At 41.8% G+C, this 23,981-nt stretch overlaps 1 protein-coding gene across 1 annotated transcript in view; it reads left to right on the top strand.

Moving 5' to 3' along the window:
- Positions 1-23,981, top strand: part of hydin (HYDIN axonemal central pair apparatus protein) — a 977,428-nt gene that overhangs the window by 360,017 nt on the left and 593,430 nt on the right. Inside the window, exons 17-18 of the mRNA XM_063066586.1 lie at positions 5,832-5,996; positions 17,737-17,889. Of these exons, the coding sequence (XP_062922656.1) occupies positions 5,832-5,996; positions 17,737-17,889 (318 nt within the window). The remainder of the gene's footprint in view (positions 1-5,831; positions 5,997-17,736; positions 17,890-23,981) is intronic.

The following is a 23,981-nucleotide window of genomic DNA, read 5'->3' as shown; positions in this document are numbered from 1 at the left end:
AAATTGGTAAATTGAATCCAAAACTATCCTTAACAATAGAAGGCAGCAGAGAGTGGTTGAAAGTTGCTTTTCTCATTTACTAGTGTACCACAAGGATTGCTTGTGATATACATTAACAACTTGGATGTGAATGTAAGAAATATGGTTCGTAAGTCTGCAGAAGACACAAAAATTTGTGGTGACGTAGAGATAGGAGATTGTCTTATGTTACAGCATGATCTTGGTCGGCTAGAAAGTTAGGTGGGGTAATGGCAGGTGGAATTTAATTTTGATAGGTGTAAAGTGATGCTTTTTGTCAGCAGTGGGGGCTGACAGAAGGTCTGATAAATGAATATGGAATTAGGATAAGGATAAACAGTGCAAAGAATAAGAGTATTCATTCCCATGGTGGGGTGTCTAAAACAGGAGGACATGCATATAATGTGAAACTGAGTTTAGAGGAGGTCTAAAAGGAACTTTTTCCACACATGGAGAGGGGTTGGATTCTGGATCGCACTGCTTGAGAGAGTGCTGAAGGCAGAGACTCGCAACATTCATGCAGCATATGGCCTTGAATCAATGTATGTTGGTTGGTAAGAACCTGATTGCTTGTTTCTTTGCGGTATGACCTCTATGAGAATTCTTTTTTAGAGAATATACACTGTGTCATAAATGAAGGGATGTCAAGTGAAATGAAAGAAACTCATTCCCCAGCAATCGCTTTCGTCCCTCAGTGTCAGATTCAGGTTTCATATCATTGGCATATGTCTTGAAATTTGTTGTTATGTGGCAGCAGTACACTGCAATACAGAATAATAAGAACTAAATTACAGTAAGTTTATGTACATAGAACATCGAAATCTACAGCACATTACAGGCCCTTTGGCCCAACAATGTTGTGCCGACCATGTAAACCAATCTAGAAACTGCCTAGAATTTCCCCACCGCATAGCCCTCTATTTTTCTAAGCTCCATGTACTTATCTAAGAGTCTCTTAAAAGACCCTATTGTATCCACTTCTACCACTGTTGCTGGCTGTGCATTCCACACACCCACCACTCTCTGTGTGAAAAACTTACCTCGGACATCACCCTCGTACCTGCTTCCAAGCACCTTAAAACTATACCCCCAGGTGTTAGCCATTTGAGCCCTGCAAAAAGTCTCAGGCTATCCACGTGATCAATGCCTCTCATCATCTTATACACCTCTATCAGGTCACCTCTCATTCTCCTTTGCTCCAAAGAGAAAAGGCCACATGCATAAGGCACACTCTCCAATCCAGGCAACAGCCTAGTAAATCTCCTCTGCATGCTCTCTATAGTATCCAAATCCTTTCTGTAGTACATATAGAAAATAATTAAATTAAATAATTAGTGCAAAAAAAAAAGGTAGTGAGGTAGTGTTCATGGGGTCAATGTCCATTCAGAAATTTGATGGCAGAGGAGAAGAAGCTGTTCCCGAATCTTTGGAGTGTGTGTCTTCATGCTCCCGTACCTCCTCCCTGATTGTAACATTGAGAGGAGGGCACGTCTTTAATAATGGACGCTGCCTTTTTGAGGCATTGCTCTTGAGGATGCCCTGGATATTACAGACGATACTGCCCATGATGGAGCTGACTGAGTTCATAACTTTTTGCAGCTTCTTTCAACCCTGTGCAGTAACACCCCCTTACCAGACGGTGATGCAGCCAGTTAGAATGCTTTCCATGGTACTAGCTGATATATTCGCTCCTGTATGCCTTCTCGTCACCATCAGAAATTCTGCCAACAATAATTCTGTCATCAGCAAATTTATAGATAACATTTCAACTGTGTCCAGCCACATAGTCATGGGATTAGAGAGAATTGATTATCAGTGAGGTGGAGATGTTACAATACAGGTGTCCCCCGCTTTACAAACGTTCGCTTTACGCCACTTTGCTTTTACGAAAGACCTACATTAGTACCTGTTTTCGCTAACCGAAGAGGGTTTCCGCTTTTACGAAAGAAAACGCAGCACTGCCAAGCTCCTCCCCTGGGAACTGCACTCAGCAACAAGCCGCCATAGCTTAAACACATGTCTGTGAGCATCTGTGCTGTACAGTACAATTTCTCGATTTATTTTGTGCATCCATTAGCAAGATGACTTCTACGGTATCAGAAAAGCCTAAAAGAGCTCGTAAGGGTGTTACACTTAGTGTAAAAATGGACGTAATTAAGCATTTCGATCGTGGTGATCGAAGTAAGGACATTGTGCGTGCGTTGAACTTGCCTGTGTCCACCATTCGCACTATTTACATGCAGAGAGAAAGAATCTTGAAAGCTGCCTGTGTTACTATTGGTTCTGCTAGTAGCAAAGTGGTCTCTTTTAGTTGGCATCCAGTGATGGATAAAATGGAAAGTTTATTGCTTGAGTGGATTGATGGATGAACAAAGCGTGGTGTTCCGTTAAGTTATCTTATACTTGAGAAATCAGTCAGTCTTTTTAATAAGCTGAAACAGAAAGCACTGGACGATGGTGATGAAAGTGTTGCGAAAGTGGAATTTAAAGGTGGTCACGGGTGGTTTGATCGGTTTCTGAGGCGAGGGCAGCTTCATAGCTTAACGTTTACTGGAGAGAGTGCTTCGGCTGATACTGAAGCTGCCGAAAAGTTCCCAGCAGAACTGAAGAAAATAATTACAGAAGGTGGTTATTCGTACAAGCAAGTGTTTAACTGTGACGGAGCCGCAATTTATTGGAAAAAATTGCCGAGCAAGACATTTATTTCGATAGGAGAAAAGCAGGCTAAAGGACACAAGGCAACGAAGGACAGGTTTACCCTAATGCCTATTATTAACGCCACTGGTGATGCTGTCCTTAAGCCTCTACTAGTGTACCATTCAGAAAATCCGAGGGCACTTAAAGTATGTTGATAAGAAAACACTTCCCGTTGTGTTCCGTTCACATCCAAGTGGTTGGAATACCCAAGTGATTTTTTTTTGAGTGCATGAGTGGATACATTAGTCCTTTTGTTCAAAAATACTGTAGAGAAAACAACCTCGATAATAGGTGTCTTGTGATTGTCGATAATTGTGCTGCTCATCCGCCTGGGATTACCGAGTATGGCGGTAACATTCGAGTTGCGTTCTTACCACTGAATACGACATCATTGCTGTAGCCATGTGACCAAGGCCTAATAACCACAATTAAGGCTTGCTATACGCAGAATGTGATGCATTTTAGTCTAAGTGCCATTGACAGAGAGGGCAACTCCGAAACATCTTTGCGAGAGATCTGGAAAGAATATAAAATTGGCAATCGCCAGCATTGGAGATGCTCTTGATAGGCTAACAGTCTCGATGAGAAAGGGCTTTTGGAGGAAGCTGTGTCCCAAAGCACTGAACGATTTTAAAGGCTTTGAACCAACAACGATAAATACGGCAATAGTGACTTTGGCTAAGGAGGCTCGGTTTCTGGAAGTTGACGAAGATGATGTTGAAGAAATTTTGGCATCCCATGACCAAGAACTGATAGACGAAGAGCTGATGCAATTGCAAGAAGAAAGAATACAAATCGAAACCGAACGCAGTGAAGTCGTCCAGGAACTGAATGTGAAGCACTTGCGTGAGATTTTCGCTATGCTTGACAGTGCTGCAATGATTGCAGAAAAGTATTTCTACTTTATATAGGCTGTGTATTTATCCTATCATTCCTGCTTTTACTATATGTTACTGTTATTTTAGGTTTTATGTGTTATTTGGTATGATTTGGTAGGGTTTTTTTGGGTCTGGGAACGCTCAAAACTTTTTCCCATATAAATTAATGGTAATTGCTTCTTCGCTTTATGCCATTTCGGCTTACGAAAGGTTTCATAGGACCACTCTGCCTTTGGATAGCGGGGGAAACCTGTATTTTCAAACCACACAAACTATTGTCTTCCGGTGTTGAGGATCCGATTCCAAAGAGAGGTACAAAGGCCCAGGTTTTGGAGCTTTTTGATCAGAACTGTAGGAATGAGTGTGTTAAATGCTGAGCTGATGTTGATAAACAGCAGCCTGACATAAGTATTAGTATTGTCCAGGTGACCCAAGGCCACGTGAAGAGCCAATGAGATCACATCTGCTATAGACCTATTGTGGTGACAGACAAGTTACAGTGGGCCCAGGTCCTTGCTGAGACAGGTGTTGATTCGAGCATAAATAACATCGCAGAGCACTTCATCACTGTAGATGTGAGTGCTACTGGATGACAGTCGTTAAAACAGCTCACCTGCTCTCTTTGGGCACTGATATGATTGTTTCCCTTTAGAATCAGGTGACAACATGACAGTAGCAATGAGAAATTAAAAATGTCTTTGAACATACCGGCCAGTTGGTTGGCACAGGTTTTCAAATCCCTACCAGATACCCCATCGGGATTTGTCGTCTTGTGAGGGTTTATCCTCATGAAAGAGAATCCAAAATCGATGTCCAAGACAGAGATCACAGGGTGCTGCAAGTATCCTCATAGCTGTAGTTTTATTCTCCCTTTCAAAGCGTGCATAAAAGACATTGAGCTCATCTGGGAGTGAAGCCTCACATCCATTCATGATGTTAGGTTTTGTTTTGCAGTAAGTAATGGCCTGCAAACCCTGCCAGAGTTGACGTGCATTCGATTTTACCTCTGACCTCATTTGGAATTGTTCCTTTGCTCTCAAGTTAGTCCTCTGTAAGTCGTACCTGGCCTTCTTGCATAGTCCTAGATCACCAGACTTGAATGTCACGGATCTTCCTCAGCAGACTGTGCACTTTTGATTTGGGTGTGTATGGCATGTTCTCATAGGCACACACTCATCCTCACAGGTTTTAATAAATTCAGTGACAACTGTGTCATACACATTCAGATTCAAAGATGAATCCCTGAATGTAGTCAGTCCACTGACTCACAGCAGTCCTGTAGAGACTTCTGCACCTCCGTTGTCCGTACCTTCTTGGTCCACACCACTAGTGCTGTGGTCTTCAGTCTCTGCCTACACTCGGGGAGTAGACGTACAGCCAGGTGATCATGCTTTCCAAAATGTGGATGTGGGACTGCACAGTAAACACTTTTGATGGTCGTATAACAGTGGTCCTCTGGTTCCACAAATAATATGTTGGTAATACTTGTTTAGAGATTTTTTTCAACTGGCCTGGTTAAAATCCCCCATAATGATGGGGAAGGCATCATACTCTTTGCTAAGTATTCACAAAAAATGGCTGAGTTTTGTCTGAGAGTGGTACTTCGCATTCTCATTCCAACATGTCAGTCCATGGCCACCTCTTGTGTCACAATGAGGTCACCCTCATGTTGGAGGAGAAATCTCTTGTATTCCATCTGGGTATCCTTCAATCTAATGGCATGAATATCATTTTCTCCTTCTGGTAATTATTCATTTTCCCTCTTCCTCTACTCTTCAGTTCCCCCCACTCTAACCTCTTGTCTCTTCTCTCTCACTGATCAGCTGCCCCGGTGCCCCTCCTCCCCTCCTCCTTCCATTTCTCCTGTGGTCGACTCACTTCTCCTATCAGATTCCGTTCTCTCCAGCCCTTAGCCTGTCAAACCCACTTGGTTTCACCTATCACCTTCTAGCTATCGTCCTTTCCTTTCCCTCCCTCCAGCTGTTTATCCTAGCGTTTTCTTCCTTCCTTTCCAGTCCTGAAGAATGGTCAAATCTTTGACTGTTCGTTCATTTCCATGGAGGTTGCATGACCTGCTGAGTTCCTCCTGCATTTTGTGTGTGTGTGACTTTGCATTATCATGTATTTTTATTGCACGTGTTTACAAACATTGCACTTCAGTAATACTATGTGTGGTACTGTCATTAAAATGCATTCAGTCGAATTGATCTTTATTACTTTTGTTTTTCCTTTCCACAGGAGTTGGGTGACCAGCAAGGTGTGGTTTATTCCAGTCCCAAGCCTTATGGAATTATTGAATCCTGTCACACTGTTGAGGTTCCTTTATTAGTGGAACTACAGAGCCTTGGAGAACAAAGTGCAGAACTGTCTATTGCCATATTTGGCAAAAGTTACAGTCCCCTTGTGAGTAATTTTTCCTGGTAACAAAATAATATACTCTTAAATAAGTACATTTTGAATGGGAGTATGGTCTGTAGTTGAGTGGCTGCTTGTTATCCAATAACTACAGACTTGTGTATCAAGAGGATCATCTGCTGTGGAATTTTGCAGTACCACATCAGTGATATATGTAGTATTACCAAAGTTTTTCCGAGAATTGTTTTAGATAACGGTGACAGATTTGGTTCTTCTCCAGAACTAAGATGACAGAACATAGAGCAATGTAGGTTTGAGTCGCAGTGCAGGAGAAACTACAATGTTACTCTTGGCTTTAAAACTGAATCTTGTTGTACAGTGGTAGTATCAAATGATACCTCACATTGCCATAAAGTTCTGTTACTATTTTCTCTCCACTCTTCTGTTGTGAGAGTGGTTACACATGTAAGAAAAACAACTTGAGCTCCTTCCCATCCCTCACCCTTTCATTCTGGCATCAGCCCCCTTTCTTTCCAGTTTTGATCTGAAATGTCAACTGTCCATTTCCCTCCTTGCCTGGCCTGCTGAGTTCCTCCAGCATTTTATGTGTGTCGTTGACATGTAAGGAGATTTGATTAAGTATTTTTGCGTGGAGTCTAGCTGGTGAGTATTCATCCATGGAAAACATCACATTAGTGGAAGTGATTGAGTGATATTCTTGGCTGACATTGCTGAGGAGAGACAAGTTCGAAATACCTCGGCTATTTTTCTTGACGTTGCTGTGTAACAGCATTTGTTGCATCTGATAATAAGGCAATAAGAGAATCCAGTAAATTAAATCAGTATATATTAAAGGAGAGTGAAGAACCAGAGGCCACAGATCGTTCACAAATGTTTATTTTAATTGATTTATTTCCTCTAAATAATATCAAATACAAAAATCTATGAAGATTGCAACAGCATGCTAAATGCCAATTTATTACAATATGGTCCTAATCTGATCAATAGGGTTAAAAATATTTGTTTTAATTACATGGTAAGTAACAAGGTGGATGGCAAATGTAAGGCTTGTTAATACCACTTGTGACTATGGATCAAAAGGAAAGTCTAGTCAGTTGATCCAAAAAAAGTAGTTCTCAAGCAGAAACATGTTCTCACATTCCTTCAGTTGTGCTGGACTCCTGTCAACAATGAATGTAGGAGTGTCTACTCTTTTTACAGCCCTTGGCATCACTCACAACCCCATTTCAAAGGTCAGTCCCTCTCATCCCACTTCATCATGTGAAGACTTCTCCCTCACTGCCTGCTGTTTCATAGAAATTGTTTTCTATTTTGTTTTGAACATGGGATTAGAGATTACAGCAGACAGTTTGAGGGGTTCTGCTCTCGTTGACAACTCCGTATCAGCTTGCCCATCTTGATCCGTTGTAGCCATTGCAACCAGGTGCTTATTCTAGGTAACTTCACCATTTTTAAATGACATCTTTTCACCAGATTTAAGTCCACTCGGTACTTTCTTTGTCCTTTTCCACAGAAGCCACTCCACTTCCTTTGCAAGCTCAAGCACATCCGAAGCCTGCTCAGGAGGTGTAATTTCACCTCCTCTAGTTACACAGCGGCTCACTGGTAAGAAAAGTAATTCCTGTTCCAATTTGTGAAGTTACTGATACTTCACTCGCCTCTGTTTCAACAGCTTCCATGACCTCCGCTTATTCAAGCTGCTTCTCCTGGACGTGCTTCACACTGATCTCTAGAGCCAATATGGTGTTCATTTCTTCAGCTACAAGCTGGTATTCCTCAGTTTTAGGCTGCATTGGTTGTGTCTCTTCAAGCTTATCACAACACAACTACATTTTTCACCTTGATATGTGTAACGTTGATTCCGGCGGTTTGCTTGGTTTATTTGCCAAGTATTTCAGTTGACCAATTCTAGAATTTGTGTGGCTGACCCAATGAATCAACATGTAGTTGTCGTGTTTCTTTCTCTGCAATCATTCCAGTCTCGATGCAGTAAGCAACAATCTCCACATGTGGTTCAATTTCAACCAGTTGGACAATTTCAACTGGAGTGAGCTGTTGTGCTAATTCAGTGGCTGTTACCATCGTCCATTGTAAAGCACGAGTGTGTTCCTTCAACAGGTCCTTAACGTCAGGAGATCTATCTCCAGTTGCAGCTGCCACCACAATTTAAACAGACTGTATGTATTACCCCAACTACTTGCTGCAGCCAGATTGAATCCCTTAGCACCCATCTTAGCAATGGTCATTTCTGGTATATTTGAAGATTGGTGTGATAATTTATGCATAGAGCCAAAAGAGAAGGGGGAGATCTTACATAGAATTTTTTTTTTGCATCTATGTTTACTCTGGAGATAGACACAGATTCTATAGAACTGGGGCAGAGCAGTAGTGTAATCATGGACTGTACCCAAATTATGGAAGAGAGGGTGTTGCTATCTTAAAGAAAATTGGGGTGCATAAGTCCTTAGGGCCTAACAAGGTGTCTTCTTGGACCTTGTGGAAGGCTGGTGCAGAAATAACAGGTGCCCTGGCAAAGATATTTAAAACGTCCTTAGCCATGAGTAAGGTGCCAAAAGACTGGAGGATAGCTAATGTTGTTAAAGAAAGGCTTTTAATAATACTGTACGCTGGAAATTATTGGGTGGTGAGCCTGAGGTCAAGAATGAGTAAATTATTGGAAGGTATTCTAAGGGACAGGATATACATTGCCTATAAAAAGTATTCACCCCCTTGGAAGTTTTCAAGTTTTATTGTTTTCCAACATTGAATCACAGTGTATTTAATTTGGCTTTTTTGACACTGATCAACAGAGAGACTTTTGTGTCAAAGTGTAAACAGATCTCCACAAAGTGATCTAAATTAATTACAAATATAAAACACAAAATAATTGATGACAAGAGTATTCACTCCCCCCTTTAATAGGACACACCAAATCAACACTGCTGCAGCCAATTGGTTTCAGAAATCACATAGTTAGTTAAATGGAGATCTGTATGCAGTCAAGGTGTTATAATTGACTGTAGTAATAATATACCTATATCTGAAAGATCCAACCGCTGGTGAGACAGTATCCTGGCAATAAAGTACACCATGAAGTCCAAAGAACACTCTAAGCAACTCAATAACAAAGATTACTGAAAAGCACAAGTCAGGAGACGGATACAAGAAAATTTCCAAGTCACTGAATATCCCTTGTCCTACAGTTAAGTCAATCATCAAGAAATGGAAAGAATATGGCACAGCTGTAAATCTGCCTAGAGCAGGCTGTCCTCAAAAACTGAGTGACCGTGCAAGAAAGGGACTAGTGAAGGAAGCCTCCAAGAACCTATGACAACTCTGGAGGAGCTACAAGCTTCAGTGGCTGAGATGGGAGAGACTGCGCTTACAATGACTGTTGTCTGGGTGCTTCACCAGTCTCAGCTTTATGGGAGAGTGGCAAACAGAGAGCCACTGCTGTTAAAAATTCACATGAAATCTCAGCTAGAGTTTTCCAGAAGGCATGTGGGAGACTCTGAAGTCAGCTAGAAAAATGTTCTATGGTCTGATGAAAACAAAATTGAGCTTTTTGGCCACCAGACTAAACGCTATGTTTAGTGTAAGCCAAACACTGCACATCATCAAAAGGAAACCATCCCTACCGTAAAGCATAGTGGTGGCTGCATCATGCTGTGGGGATGCTTCACTGCAGCAGGTCCTGGAAGGCTTGTGAAGGCAGAGGGTAAAATGAATGCGTAAATTACAAGGAAATCCTGGAGGAAAACTTGATGGAGGAATCCAGACCTCAATCGAATTTGTGACTGGACTTGAAAAGGGCTGTTCACTCACGATATCCGTGAAATCTGACAGAGCATGAGCTCTTTTGTAAAGAAGAAGAGGAAAATTTGAAGTGTCCAGATGTGCAAAACTGATAGAGACCTATTCACACAGACTCAAGGCTGTAATTGCTCCCAAAGGCGCATGTACAAAATACTGACTTGAAGGGAGTGAATACTTTTCTAATACTAGCATGTAAGTATTTGGATAGACAGGAACTGATTAGGGATAGCCAACATGGCTTTGTATTTGGTAGGTTGTATGTAACCAATCTTTGAGGGTTTTTTGAGGAGGTTAGCAGGAAAGAAGATGAAGTTGATGTTGTCTACAGGTACTCTAGCAAAGTCTTTGACCAAGTGCTGCTTGGGAAGCTGGTAGAGAAGGTCTAGTTGCTTGGCATTCAGGATGAAGTAGTAAATTGGATTCAACAGTGGCTTAGCGAGAGAAGAGAACCAGAAAGTGGCATTGGATTGTTGTCTCTCTGATTTGGAGGCCTGTGACTAGTGCTGTGCTGCGGGGGTTGGTACTGGGTTCATTATTGTTAGTCATCTATAATAATGAGTTCGGTGATAATGTTGGTAAACTGGATCAGAAAATTTGAGAAGAACGTCAAGATAAGGGGTGTAGGGGACAGTGAGGACGGCTATCAATGCCTGCAGTGGGATTGGGACCAGCTGGGAAAATTGACAGAAAAATGGCGATAGAATTTAATGCAGACAAGTGTGAGATGTTGAAGTTTGGAAGGAGAAAGTAGAGTTGGAGTTGTATAGTGAATGGTAGAGCACTGAGAAGTGTGGTAGGAATGTGGGATCTGGAAATACAAATCCAAAATTTGTTGAAAGTGGTGTCATAGGTTGATGGGGCTGTAACTGAGACACTAGGGACTGCCTTGTACTTTGCTTCATGGAAACATATCTCACACTTGCAAGTTTGGATGCAGTGCTGTAGCCCAATGGCTTCTCCATTGTCTGCAAAGACAAGACCACTGAGTTTTTCAAAGGTAGAGAAAGTGGAGTATGCTTTATGATTAACTCATCATGGTACACAGATGTGGCAGTTCTGTCTCAATCCTGCTCACCCAACCTAACAGAACATCCAGCAAACAAGTGTCATCTATTTTTATCTGGCAAGGAAGTTCTCCACCATCATCTTGGTAGCAGTGAACATTCCACCTCAGGCCATCGTCTGGAAGGCACTGGAGGAGCTGAGCACCATGATCAGCAGTCAGGAAATAGCATACCCTGATGCCTTTTGCTATCATTGCAGGCGATTTCAACCAGGCCAGCCTGAGGAGGTCTCTGTACAACTTCCACCAACATATTACCTGTGGAACCAGAGGAGCCAACACACTTGACCATTGTTATACCACCATCAAGCATACTTTCCATGCCATTCCATGCCCACAATTTGGAAAGTGCAGTCACCTTGCTGTACTACATAGCCAGTGATATTAAACCTGATTCCAAAGAGAGCTTTTGGCACATTGGCAATAGGATTGAAAGAGTACTGATAAAATTTATTAGGATGTTGCCAGAACTTGGGGACCTGATTTATAGGGAATGTTTGAATAGGTTAAGACTTTATTTCTTAGAGCATTGGAGGATGAGGGGAAATTTGATAGAGGTATATGAAATTATGAGGTGTATAGATTGGTGAAATGCAAGCAAAGATTTTTTCACTGAGCTTGGTGAGACTAGAACTAAAGGTCATAAGTTAAGGGTGAAAGGTGAAGTATTTAAGGAGAACCTGAGGGGGATCTTCTTCACTCAGAGGGTAGTCTGATTGTGGAATGAGCTGCTAGTGAAAGTGGTGGAAGCGGGTTTGATTGCAACATTTACGAGGTGTTTGGATGAGGGAAGGGTATTCAGGCCTGTGGCCCAGCTAAATGTGGTTGGGACAAGCCAGAATAACAGTTCAGCATGGACCAGCTGGACCAAAGGGCTTTTTTAGTGCGCTATGACTCTATGACCCTTTTGGGCAGCTCACACTGGTCTTTATTAAAATAACATTGGGACTTTGTCATTAAATAATTTCTCTTTTCAACACCTAAACTCCTGCTTCTAATGCATCCTATGATCAAGTAAGGTCCATCCCAACTGATGTACGCTTTCCTCAGGATTATCTGGATGATCCTCATCCATCAACCATTTTAAGAGCCTAGAGTAGTTTCTTTGCTATGTTTCCTACGCCTTGATTTCAATCTTCACATCACCTAGATTAAACTCACACTGGTATTCTCCATTATCTCTCTGCACTTCTTTCAGAAGCCTTTTCCTACCACATGCGGGGTAGATCCTGCAAACTATACCAAATGTTGCAGAATGCTGATTTATTGTAAGATCTAATCCATTCAAAGTGCTTGAGAAAGATTGGTAATTACACACTGTAGTCAGTAACAAGGAGAAACCATCTGATCTTTTAGAGTGAACTCAACTCCGATAGCTCTACTTCTAATGGAGACGTTTAGTGACAGTAAATCTGAGAGTTAATACCCTGTATGCTCACAGTTCAAAGGGAAGGTCCACTCTTTTAGTCAGAAAAATAGTTCCTAAGTAAAAAATGATCTCACATTCCTTGTTCTGGACCCCTGACCACTGTAAATATAATAATATTTTCCCTCATTATGACTCTTATCACCACTCACAATCCCAGTCTAAAGTGCAGCTGTCATCATCAATGGAGATTCTATTTATCCATTCATGAAGCAGTAACTTCCTGACACGTGACAAATCATGATAGCAAGCAAGCCTTAATTAGCCCTTTGAACACATTAGCCACTATTGAAGAGTATAATATCATCATTTTAAACCAATTGCAGAATTATTGCTGAGTTCTGTGTCATACACTACACTTGACTAATTGATAAAGCTGTTGCTCGGCTTTATAAACAAAGCTAGAAGTTTTAAACATTAGGAAGTTACTCTAATCTTTACAAATGAATCAGGCTGATGATGGAGTCATCTATGACCATTTGGTCGGATGTTGCCATTGGAGAAATTAACTAGATCTTCTCGAATGATGCCATAATGCCGCATGTGGAGATCAAGATTGTTTTTGTCAGTACATAAGAATTATGAGATTAAGTTGCATCATGGCGGCCTGAATAGGTAAATTAGTTACTTAGTTTATTATTGTCATACGTACTGGGGTACAGTGAAAAGCTTGTCTTTTTACTGTCCATCCAGATCCTTTCATTGAGGTAGTACAAAATAAAACAATAACAGAATACAGAATAAATTGTTAGAGTTACAGAAAAAGTGCAAGGCAGGTGGACAATAAGTGAAAGGCCATATTGAGGTAGATGAGGTCAGGAATTCATTTGATCGTAATAAGGAATTATTTGATAGCCTTATTACAGTGGAGTCGAAGCTGTCCTTGAGCCTGTTTGAATGTGAATTTAGGCTTTTGTATCTTCTGCTCAAAGGAAGGGGTGAACAGAGAAAGTGTGGGGTACGTGGGGTCTCTGATTATATCGGCTCCTTTACTGAGGCAGTGAAAGGTGTAAGTGGAATTCATGGGGGGAAGCTGCTTTCAGTGACCTGCTGAGCTATGTCCATAACTCTGCAGTTCACAGGCAATGATGCATCTAGATAGGATGGTTTCTGTGGTGAATTAATAAAAATTGTTGAGGGTCAAAAGAGACATGCCAAATTTCATTAGTTTCCTGAGGAAGTGGAGGTGCTGGTCAGCTTTCTTACCCATGGAGTCGGTGTGATCGGGACAAGACAGGCTATTGGTTATGATCATTCCTAAGAAATTGAAGCTCTCAACCCTCTTGCCCACAGTACCCTTGTAAACAGGAGTGTTGCCTAAAACCGGATTTAATTAAACTTATGTTATGGTCTGGAACCAGAATTGAAATGTGTCAAGTTGTTGAAGCAATCTGTCTCGTTCATTAATGCCCTTCAGAAATCTTGTAATTCAAAGATTCAAAGTGCATTTATTATCAAAGTATGTCTTCAGTGTACAAACCCTGAGGTTCATCTTCCCACAGACAACCACGAAACAGGAAACCATGGGACCTGTTCAAAGAAAAACATCAAACCCCAAACTCACAGAAAAAATAAACGCGCAAACGGCAAAAATTAGTGAAAACACCTATAAGACATCAAACTACAAGTCTTTGAAATAGTCTAGGAACATTCAGTTTAGTTCAATTCAATATAGTGCTGTGTTTTTTCACTGCAGTCCGCCATGGTCAAAATTACATAAAATAGCAATAAAAAATGAATAACCAGAAATACATTGTAAAGTGAACTACAGATCCACAAACCACATTGATTAAACCTTGCTCAAGACCCAAGGCTACAGCACCATCCTCTGGCAGTCTCCAGCGAGAGTGTGAGAGAAAGAGAGACTGGTTGAAGACACGCACCTTCCTCTGGGAGCAGTGAGCAAGAGGGAGAGAGGACCAGTCAAACATAGATTGTCTGTGCTGAACACTTGCTCACTTTCCGCTCTCATTCTCATTGATTTCAATCTTTCTCAATGCTTTAGTTGGTGAGATCGGTGAGAAATGAAGTCAGTCATGAGCTCCATCTCCAGGCTGTATGGCCTCCAGCCGCGCACTTCGCTTGAAAGCTCACCGAACTTCCTCAGAGGCAGCAAAGCACCAGGTTGCTTCAGTCAGCCCAAATCCACACCACCAAAATGTAAATCTTGGGTTCCAATAGTCCCATGATGATATTTGGAAGAAGATGAAGAAGTAAAAGAAGTAGTTTCATGAACTGTCTGAAGGACGTTGTTGTTAGTCATGTTGCTCACTGGCACCATCTTCAGAATTAACCTGCATGTGACTCTGGTCCCATAGTTCACCTTTAGTCATTTATACTCATTTATAGTCATGCAGTTCACTCAGTTATACAAATAATTGCTAACAGAAAAAAGACCCAAAGCTCTTTTCTCTAAACAACAGGGACGAGCAATAAGTGCACATTTTACGTCTCTAAACTCAAGAACAATTTAAGCAGAACCCATCACCACAAAGACCAGTTGAGGTGAATAACATTTAAGGTAGAGCAGAGAAGCATTGGAGAGAGAAAGAAGTAGAAATATATGCAATAAAGATAAGATGAAGGATGTGATGGGAGACTCATTGTGCCTGAGCTGGATGTTTGTATGAGAAGTAAGAAAGGTGTAATAAATTGTTGGATTATATAACAGACTCCCCAGTAGACCCCAGGACATTGAGGAATAGATACACAGGCAAATTAGAGCACAGTGTAAAAACAAAAGGGTTGCTGTAGCAGGTGACTTCAACTTCCCTAATATAGACTGGTATCTCCTTCTAGTGCATGTGGTTTAGATGGGCAGAATTTGTTAGGTCCATCCAGGCAGGTTTCTTAAATCAGTATATAGATAGTCCAACAGAGGAGGGACCAAAGTGAACATGATATAGGGTAATGAGCTTGCCTGGATGATTGTGAGAACAGTGACCACAGCTCCTAAAGGTTTGAAATTGCTATGTATTTAATATTTAAGTTCTTCAGGGTCAATACCACAAAGGACCTGACTTGGTCCAACCAAGCAGAGTTCACTGCCAAGAAGGCCCACCAGTGCCTTTACTTCCTGAGAAAACTAAAGAAATTTTGCCTGTCCCCTAAAACCCTCACTAATTTTTATAGATGCATCATAGAAAGCATTCTTCTAGGGTGCATCACAACCTGCTATGGAAGTTGTCCTGTCGAAGACCGAAAGAAGCTGCAGAAGATCGTGAACACGGCGCAGCACATCATACGAACCAATCTTCCGTCCGTGGACTCACTTTACACCGCACGCTGTCAGAGCAGTGCTGCCAGGATAATCAAGGACACCACCCACCCAGCCAACAGACTTTTTGCCCCTCTTCCCTCCGAGAGAAGACTCAGGAGCTTGAAGACTCTTACGGCCAGATCTGGGAACAGCTTCTTTCCAACTGTAATAAGACTGCTGAACTGAACCTGACCCGGATCTGGGCCGTACCCTCCAAATATCCGGACTTGGCTCTCGGTTTTTTTGCACTACCTTACTTCCCATTTTTCTATTTTCTATTTATGATTTACAATTTAAATTTTTAATAATTACTAATTTTAACTATTTTTAATGTCTTTAATATTTAATATTTGTAATCCAGGGAGTGTGAAGCGCAGAATCAAATATCACTGTGATGATTGTACATTCCAGTACCAATTGTTTGGCGACAATAAAGTATAAAGTATAGATCAGGGCAAGTTACAAGATTTTTAGGCGGCAACTGGAAAGAATTAATTGGGAACATTTGTTTTTGGGCAAGTCACATCTGATGTGTGGAGGATCTGTAAAGACTAACTGTAACTGAGTGCAGGACAGGTACTGTATATTCTAGTCAGAAGGAAGGACAAGGAAGAACCTTGTATGTCAAGAGAGTTGATGAATTTAGTCAAGAGGAAAGGGAAAAGTATATGAAGGTTAGGAAGCAAGAATCAAATGGGGCCTTGACGTTTATGAAGATGCCAGAAAGGAACCCATGAAGAGACTTAGGAAAACCTCGAGGCACAATGGAAAGTTCTTAGTAAGTCAGATTAAAGAGAATCCCAGGCATTCTCTACATACACCAAGGACAAGAGAATATCTAGAGAGCGGGTAGGACTACTCAGGGAGATAGAATGCAATATGTGCTTGGAGGAGGAGGATATGGGTGAGGTACTGTACATGGTTATTTATCAAGAAGAACGACATGTAGGAAAGTGAGATCAGTGTGAAGTGTGCTAATATGCTGAGGAATTTTAAAATACCGAAGTAAATGGTGTTGGGTTTCTTAAAGAAATTGAAGTGAAACTTGCCGGAGCTTGATGTGATATCCTCCAGTTTATTGAGAGAGGCAAGAGATAAGATTTTTGGGGTCTTGATCAATATCTTTATTTTTCTATAGCCATAGGTGAGGTCCCAACGGATTGGTGAGTAGCTGATGTTTTTCTATTATTTATGAAGGGAAATATGGATAATTCTGGAAGTTACAGACTAGTGAGTCTCACATCAGAGGTACAGAATTTACTGGAGAGGACTCTTAGGGATGGGATTATGAGCAATTGAAAAATCGTGGCCTAATTGAGGATAGTCACCATGGCCTTATGTTGGGAAAGTCGTGTCTTACTAACTTGGTTGACTTTTTTGAGGAGGTGATTAAGGTAAGACCCCTCACAATGTTGATGTATAGTGGGTTCTTGGGGCCCAAGTGCATAGCTCACTGAAAGTGTCTACGTAGGTTGATAGGATGGTTAAGAAGGGAAGTGTGGCATGTGTGCCTTTATTAGTTGAGGCACTGAGATCGAGAGTCAGAAAGTATGTGATAGTTTATTGAAACTCCGGTTAGGCCACATCTGAGATACTGCATTTGATTCTGGTCACCCCATTATAGGAAGGATATGAAACCTTTGGCAGGGGTGCAATAGAGGTTTACCAGGATGCTGGCTGGATTATAGAGCATTTGCTGTAAAGAGCAGTTGGACAAACTTGAGTTGTTTTGTGTGGAGTGGTGGAGGCTGAGGGGAGATCTGGTAGAAATTTATAAGATTATGAGAGGTATAGATAGAGTAGACATCCAGTATTTGTCTCACAATTTTAAAAAAAGAGTTGGAATATCTATTAACAGAGGGCATACATTTAAGGTGAAAGAGTGTTAAGTTGAAAGGAGATGTGTGGGGCCAGTGGTTGCCTGGAATGTACTACCTGGGGTTGATAGTGGAGACAAATATGATAGAGACTCTAGGCATACGAATATGCTGCTTTCAGGGAGCTGTGGGCTGACACCCCTAGATCCTCTGTACAGCAATACTTCTCAAGATCCTGCCATTAAAAATACTGTCCTAAGTTACTTCACCTGTTTTTGCATCTTTAATTCTGTAATTGCAAGTAAAAGTAATAATAATAGTAACTTAGTGCTAACCATTCATTAACCAGACAGCAGTATTAATGCAATATTTTTCTTTTGAACTAGCAAGTCCACTTAACCTGCACAGGTGAGGGACCAGTAGTCCAAATCAGTTGCACAGAGATTGACTGGGGGAAGATCAATGTCCTATCTGATGTCCCCAAGACCTTTGGCCTCTCTAATGAATCCCTCATCCCAGCCAACATCACAGCCAAAATGGTAAGTAATTTACAGTAATTAAAAAGAGAAAATGCTCCATAAAGTTACTAATTGCTTTACATGTGAGATTTCATGTACATCTGTCATTCCTGCAGCTTATTTTAGAAAGTGATGTTTAGTTACATACTGTACACTTTATGGTTTTCAACATATACTAATTAAGAGAATCTTAGTTGCCTTTTATGTTACAACAAAACAACAACTGGATTTTAATGACTGCAGTGGATTAACCCTCTCGACCTTCCGCCATTTACTGTACTTTCCAAAGAATTTATAATACCTGTCACATCTGCTGTTTCTATTACACAGGAATGCTAAGTTAGGGTTGTTCAGGACAGTTAAACTAAAGGTAGTTTTAAACTAAAGACAATGTTAAAGTTGGATAAGCTGGTACAGGAGAAACAGATACAAATCTTTCACCAAGCACTGCGGTGGAGATGAATAACTGGGACCTTTGTTATGCTTTTATGCCAATAAAAGCAGAATGGGTTCTGATGAAGAGCCCCTCATCATGAAGAACATGCCTTCTTCTCATTGCTGTCATCAGAGGAGGGACAGGAGCCAGATGACACATGCTGAACATTTTAGAAACAGCTTCTTCCCTTCTGCCATCAGACTTCTGAAGGGCTCTCGGAACCCATGAAGACTACCTCAATATTTTACTCTTTTGGCACTACTTATTTAAGTTTTATATACGTATTTATTGTAATTTATAGTTTTTTTAAGTATTGCACTGTACTGCCACTGCAAAACAACAGATGTTACAACATGTCAATGATATTAGGCCTGATTATGATATATTTTACAGCAAATACTGTGCAATTTAGAATTTGCAATGAACTAAAAAAGGAAATCAAACCGGGGTAGAACATATACAGTAAATGGTCAGGGGCTAAGAAATGTTTAAGTCCGTAGTTCCCAGAAAGTGGAAATAAAGCTGGATAAAGTGGTGAAGCAGGCAGACGGTATTTTTGCCTTCATAGATCGACCATAGAATATAGAAGTTGGGTTATTATGTGACAAATTTACAAAAGAGTAGGCAGAGCACACTTGGTGCCTTGTATTTCTGGTTGTCAGACTGTAGGTAGGGTGTGGTTGTACCGGATGAAGAATGCAGAAGATTCACCATGATGTTGCTTCAAATGGAAGCCTTCTGCAATTGATTCGGCTGGGTTTGTTTCCCTTGGATGAAGGAGATTGAAGGTGCGACTTCATTTTAAGGGGGGAGGATGAACACTGCAAGTCAGCTACATATTGGTAGCAATGACACAGACAAGAAAAGGGATGAGGTCCTGAAGACAGAATATAGGGAGTTAGGTAGAAAGCTGAAAATCAGGACCTCAAAGGGTCCTGGCTCTGGATTGCTGCCTGTGCCTTGTCCCAGTGATGGTAAGAATAGGACAAGTTGATAGATGATTATCTGGCAGAGGAAGTGGTTCAGATTTCACATTTCTGGATCATTGAGATCTCTGCTGGGGAAAGTATGACCTGTACAAAAATAATAGGTTACACATGAACTCAAAGGGTCCAGTATCCCTACAGACAGGTTGTTAGAGCTGTTGCGGGTGGGGGGGTTTAAATAAATCAGACTGGGGATGGGAACCGATGTGATAAGGTTGAGGTATACAAGTGGGTGCAATGCATAATGAGACTGTGAGGAAGAACAGGCTGATGATAGGGCAAAATTGCAGTCAGTGGGATGAATTGATGTTTAACATGAGAGCAGCATTGAAAAAGGTGATGAGTACAGGATTGAAGGTGTTAATATTTGAATATACAAAAAAAAGTAAATGATCTTGTAGTAATATCATGAACATGAGAAGTACAGATGCTGGAAATCCAAAGCAACAGATGCAAAATGCTGGAGGAACTCAGCAGGCCAGGCAACATCAATGGAAAACTGTTAACAGCTGACCTTTCGGGCTTAGAGCCTTTATCTGAACCGGAAAGGAAGAGGAAAAGTCGCAGTAAGATGGTGGGGGAGGAGAGGAAGAACTACAAGGTGGTAGGTGATAGGTGAAATGGGAGAGTGGGCTGGGGTGAAATAAAGAGCTGGACAGTTGATTGGTGAAAGAAATAAAGAGCTGGAGAATGGGGAACCTGGTAGGAGAGGACAGAAGACCATGGAAGAAAGGGAAGGGGAGGAGCACCAGAGGAAGGTGATGGGCAGGTAATGAGTTAAGGTGAGAGGAGGAAACAGGAATGGGGAATAGTGAAGGTGGGGTAATTACTGGAAGTTCGAGAAATCGATATTCATGCTATCAGGTTGGAGGCTTCCCAGACAGAATATGAGGTGTTGCTCTTCCAACCTATGTGTGGCCTCATCGCGACAATAGAGAGAGCTATGGACTGTCATGTAGGAATGGGAATTGGAAGTAGAATTGAACTGGGTGGGCGACGGGACATGCTGCTTTTTGTGGCAGATAGAGCAAAGGTGCTTGGTGAAGCGGTCTCCCGATCTACGATGGATCTCACCGATATACAGGAGGCCACACAGGGAGCACCAGATACAATAGATGACACCAACAGACTTGTAGGTGACGTGTTGCCTCACCTGGAAGGACTGTTTGGAGCACTGAGTGGTAGTGAGGGAGGAGGTGTAGGGGCAGATGTGGCACTTGATCCGCTTGCAAGGATAAGTACCAGGAGGGAGGTCAGTGGGGAGGGATGAGTGAACAAGGGAGTTGTGTAGGGAACAATTCCTGTGGAAAGTGGGAAGTAGGGGGAGAGAAATATGTGTTTAGTGGCGGGATCCCATTGGAAATGGCGGAAGTTATGGAGAGTTGTATGCTGGACACAGAGGCCTGTGCGATGGTAGGTGAAGACAAGAGGAACCCTATCCCTGGTGTGATGGTGGGAGGATGGCGTGAGGGCAGATGTGAGCAAAATGGCTTAGATGTGGATGAAGGCAGTATTGTTGGTGGAGGAAGGGACACACCAGTCTTTGAAAAAGGAGGACATCTCAGTGGTTCTGGAATGAAAAGCCTTAACCTGAGAGCAGATGCGGTGGAGATGGAAGAATTGAGAGAAGGGATGGCATTTTTTCAAGTGACAGGGTGGGAAGAGGTATAGTCCAGATAGCTGTGAAAGCCAATGCGTTTAAAAAGATATCAGTAGATATCCAGAAATGGAGAGAGAGAGATTGAGAAAAGGGAGGGAGGTGTTGGAAATGGACCAAGTAAAATTGATGGCAGGGTGGAAGTTGGAGGCAAAGTTGAGGAAATCATCAATCTCAGTATGGGTGCAGGAAGCAGCACCAATGCAGTCAAATCTTGTAACATAGTTAGAGATTTGCAGGTATGACATTGTAGGCATCACTATGTCATGGCTGAAAGAAGATCAAAGGATTGAAAGATGTAGAATCCTTATGAGTAGGGTTAAGAAACTGCAAGGGTAAAAAGATTCTGATGGAGGTTATCTACAGGCCTCCAAACAGTAGCTGTCATGTGGGGTCCAAATTACAACAGGAGGTCGAAAAGGCATGTAAAAAGGGAAATGTTATGATAGTTATGGAGGAGTTAAATAGGCAGGTAGAGTAGGAAAATCAGGTTGGTGCAGGATCCCAAGAGAGCAAATGTGTAGAATGCTTCCAAGATGATGGTTTTTAGAGCAGCTTCTGTTTGGACCCACTGGGGAAAAGGCTATTCCACTTAAACGTCATAATCCCTCAAGGACACATTCTAAAGAAGTATTTTAAAGGGAAGATGATCGACCTTGTTTGACAAGGGAAGTCAAAGACAGCATAACAGCAAGAGAGAGACCATATATTATAGCAAAAATTTGAGGAAGTTAGGAAGCTTTTAAAAACTATCAGAAGTCAACAGAAAGCAATAATGAGAGAAAAGATGAAATATGAAGGTAAATTAGCCAATAATACAGAAGAGGATACCAAAGGTTTTTCAGATATATGAGGAGTAAAAGAAATGCTTGAGTGGATATCAGACTGTTGGAAAATGATGCTGGAAAGGTTGTAATGGGGATCAAGAAATGGCTGTTGAACTTACAAAGTACTTTGCATCAGTCTTCAATGTGGAAGACACCAGCAGTATGCTGGAAGTTCAAGAGTTCCAGGGGACAGAAGTGAGGGTAGTTGCTATTACTAGGGAGAAGATACTTGGGAAGCTGAAAAATCTGAAAGTAGGTAAATCACATAGGCCAGATGGACTATATCCCAGGGTTCTGAAGGAGGTAGCAGAATAGATTGTGGCGATATTAGTGGTGATCTTACAAGAACCACTAGATTTTGGAATGGTTCTGGACACTGGAAAATTGCAATTATCACTCCACTGTTTAAGAGAAGTAATCTGGTGGTAACATTAAGAAGGCGACTTGTGCAAGCAGTTCTGATAGAAATCTTCAAGTATTCCATATTTAGACTGGTACAGCTGGAATTCCATGGCTACAGCCATGGATAAGACAGTAAGCAACATTGTTTTAAAACGTTTAAAAGATCTATCACTACTTAAAGTCGACGAATGTTGGACGGCAGTTTCTGGTCGCAAGTGCAGTTCCCCTTTAAGACAGCAGAAGCGAGGATGCTGTGCTGGTTTAAAAGTTTGTCTAAGAAGGGGCTCTAACTTCCACTAGTGTGAATAATGCTAGCAAACGTAGTCTCTGGGAAGTAAAATTGAAGACCTCAGAGCAAGATTGCTGTACCAGAGGGACATCAGAGCATGTTGTGATTTTTGTTTCATAGAATCTTGGCTATCCCCTGCCATTCCAGACGCAGCGATACAGCTTGCTGGCTTCACAATTCACTGCCAAAATAGGACTGCTGATTCTTTCAAAGGCAGATGAGGTGGAGTATGCTTTTTGATTAACACGTTGTGGTGCACAAATGTGACAGTTCTGTCCCAGTCCTGCTCACCCGACCTGGAACATCTAGCGATCTAGTTTTGTCCATTTTATCTGCGGTGGGAGTTTTCAGCCATTATCTTGGCAGCGATGTTTATTCTACTTCGGGCAGGCATGAAACAACACACCCCGTTGCCTTCCCCATCATTTAGAGCTTGAAAAAGTTCCTAAATAATTATCACCAACATATCACTTGTGGAACCAGAGGAGCCCACACACTGGAGCACTAAAATACAACTATCAAGAGTGCTTACCGTGCCATCCCACATTCACACTTCGGGAAGTCTGATCACCTGGCTCTACTTCTACTCACCGAGTATAGGCAGAGACTGAAGACCACAGCACCAGTAGAGAAGAGCAAGAAGGTATGGACAAAGGAGGCAAAGGAGCACAAACAGGACAGCTTTGAGTCAGGGGCCTGGACAATATTCAGGGTGTCATCTTCGAGTCTGAATGAATATGTCACAGTTGTCACTGACTTCATTAAAACCTATGTGGATGAGTATGTGCCTTTGAGAACATACTGTATACACTCGAATTGAAACCCGTGCATGAACCAGGAGATTTGCTGAGGGCTAATTCTGTGGCAGGGCTACACAAGATGGTCAGGTATGTCTTATGGAGGGCTATCCTTCCTCTGCAACTGGATCCTCAACCTCGCTGATAATCAACAGGGGTGCATCTCAAGGATGTATGCTTAGCCCATGCTCTACGCTCTTGATTGTGTGGCTAGGCACAGCTCAAATGACATCTATAAATTTGCTGATGACACAATCATTTGGCAGAACTCAGACGGTGACGAGGAGGTGTACAGGAGTGAGACAGATCAGCTGGTTGAGTGGTATTGCAGCTACAACCTTGCACTCAACGTCAGCAAGACCAAAGAATTGATTGTGGACTTCAGGAAGGATAAGTCGAGGGAACACGCAACAGTCCTCGCCGAGGGATCACAGTGGAAAGGGTGAGCAATTTCAAGTTTCTGGGTGAGAAGATCTCTGAGGATCCATCCTAGGCCCATCAGTTACAAAGGAAACATGATAATGGTAATATTTCATTAGGAGTTTGAGGAGATTTGGTATGTCACCAAAGATACTTGCAAATTCCTGCAGAGAGTTTTCTAACTGGCTGCATCACAGTCTGGTATGAGGGGTGGGTGGGGGGAGTGGTTTTACAGGATTGGAATGTTGTGCGCTCAGTCAGCTCCATCATGGGCACCAGCCTCCCCAGCATCCAGGGCG

The sequence above is a fragment of the Mobula hypostoma genome, chromosome 14 (genome assembly GCF_963921235.1).
Source record: "Mobula hypostoma chromosome 14, sMobHyp1.1, whole genome shotgun sequence".
NCBI classification, from domain to species: domain Eukaryota; kingdom Metazoa; phylum Chordata; class Chondrichthyes; order Myliobatiformes; family Myliobatidae; genus Mobula; species Mobula hypostoma.
This window is presented reverse-complemented; position numbering and strand designations above follow the sequence as displayed.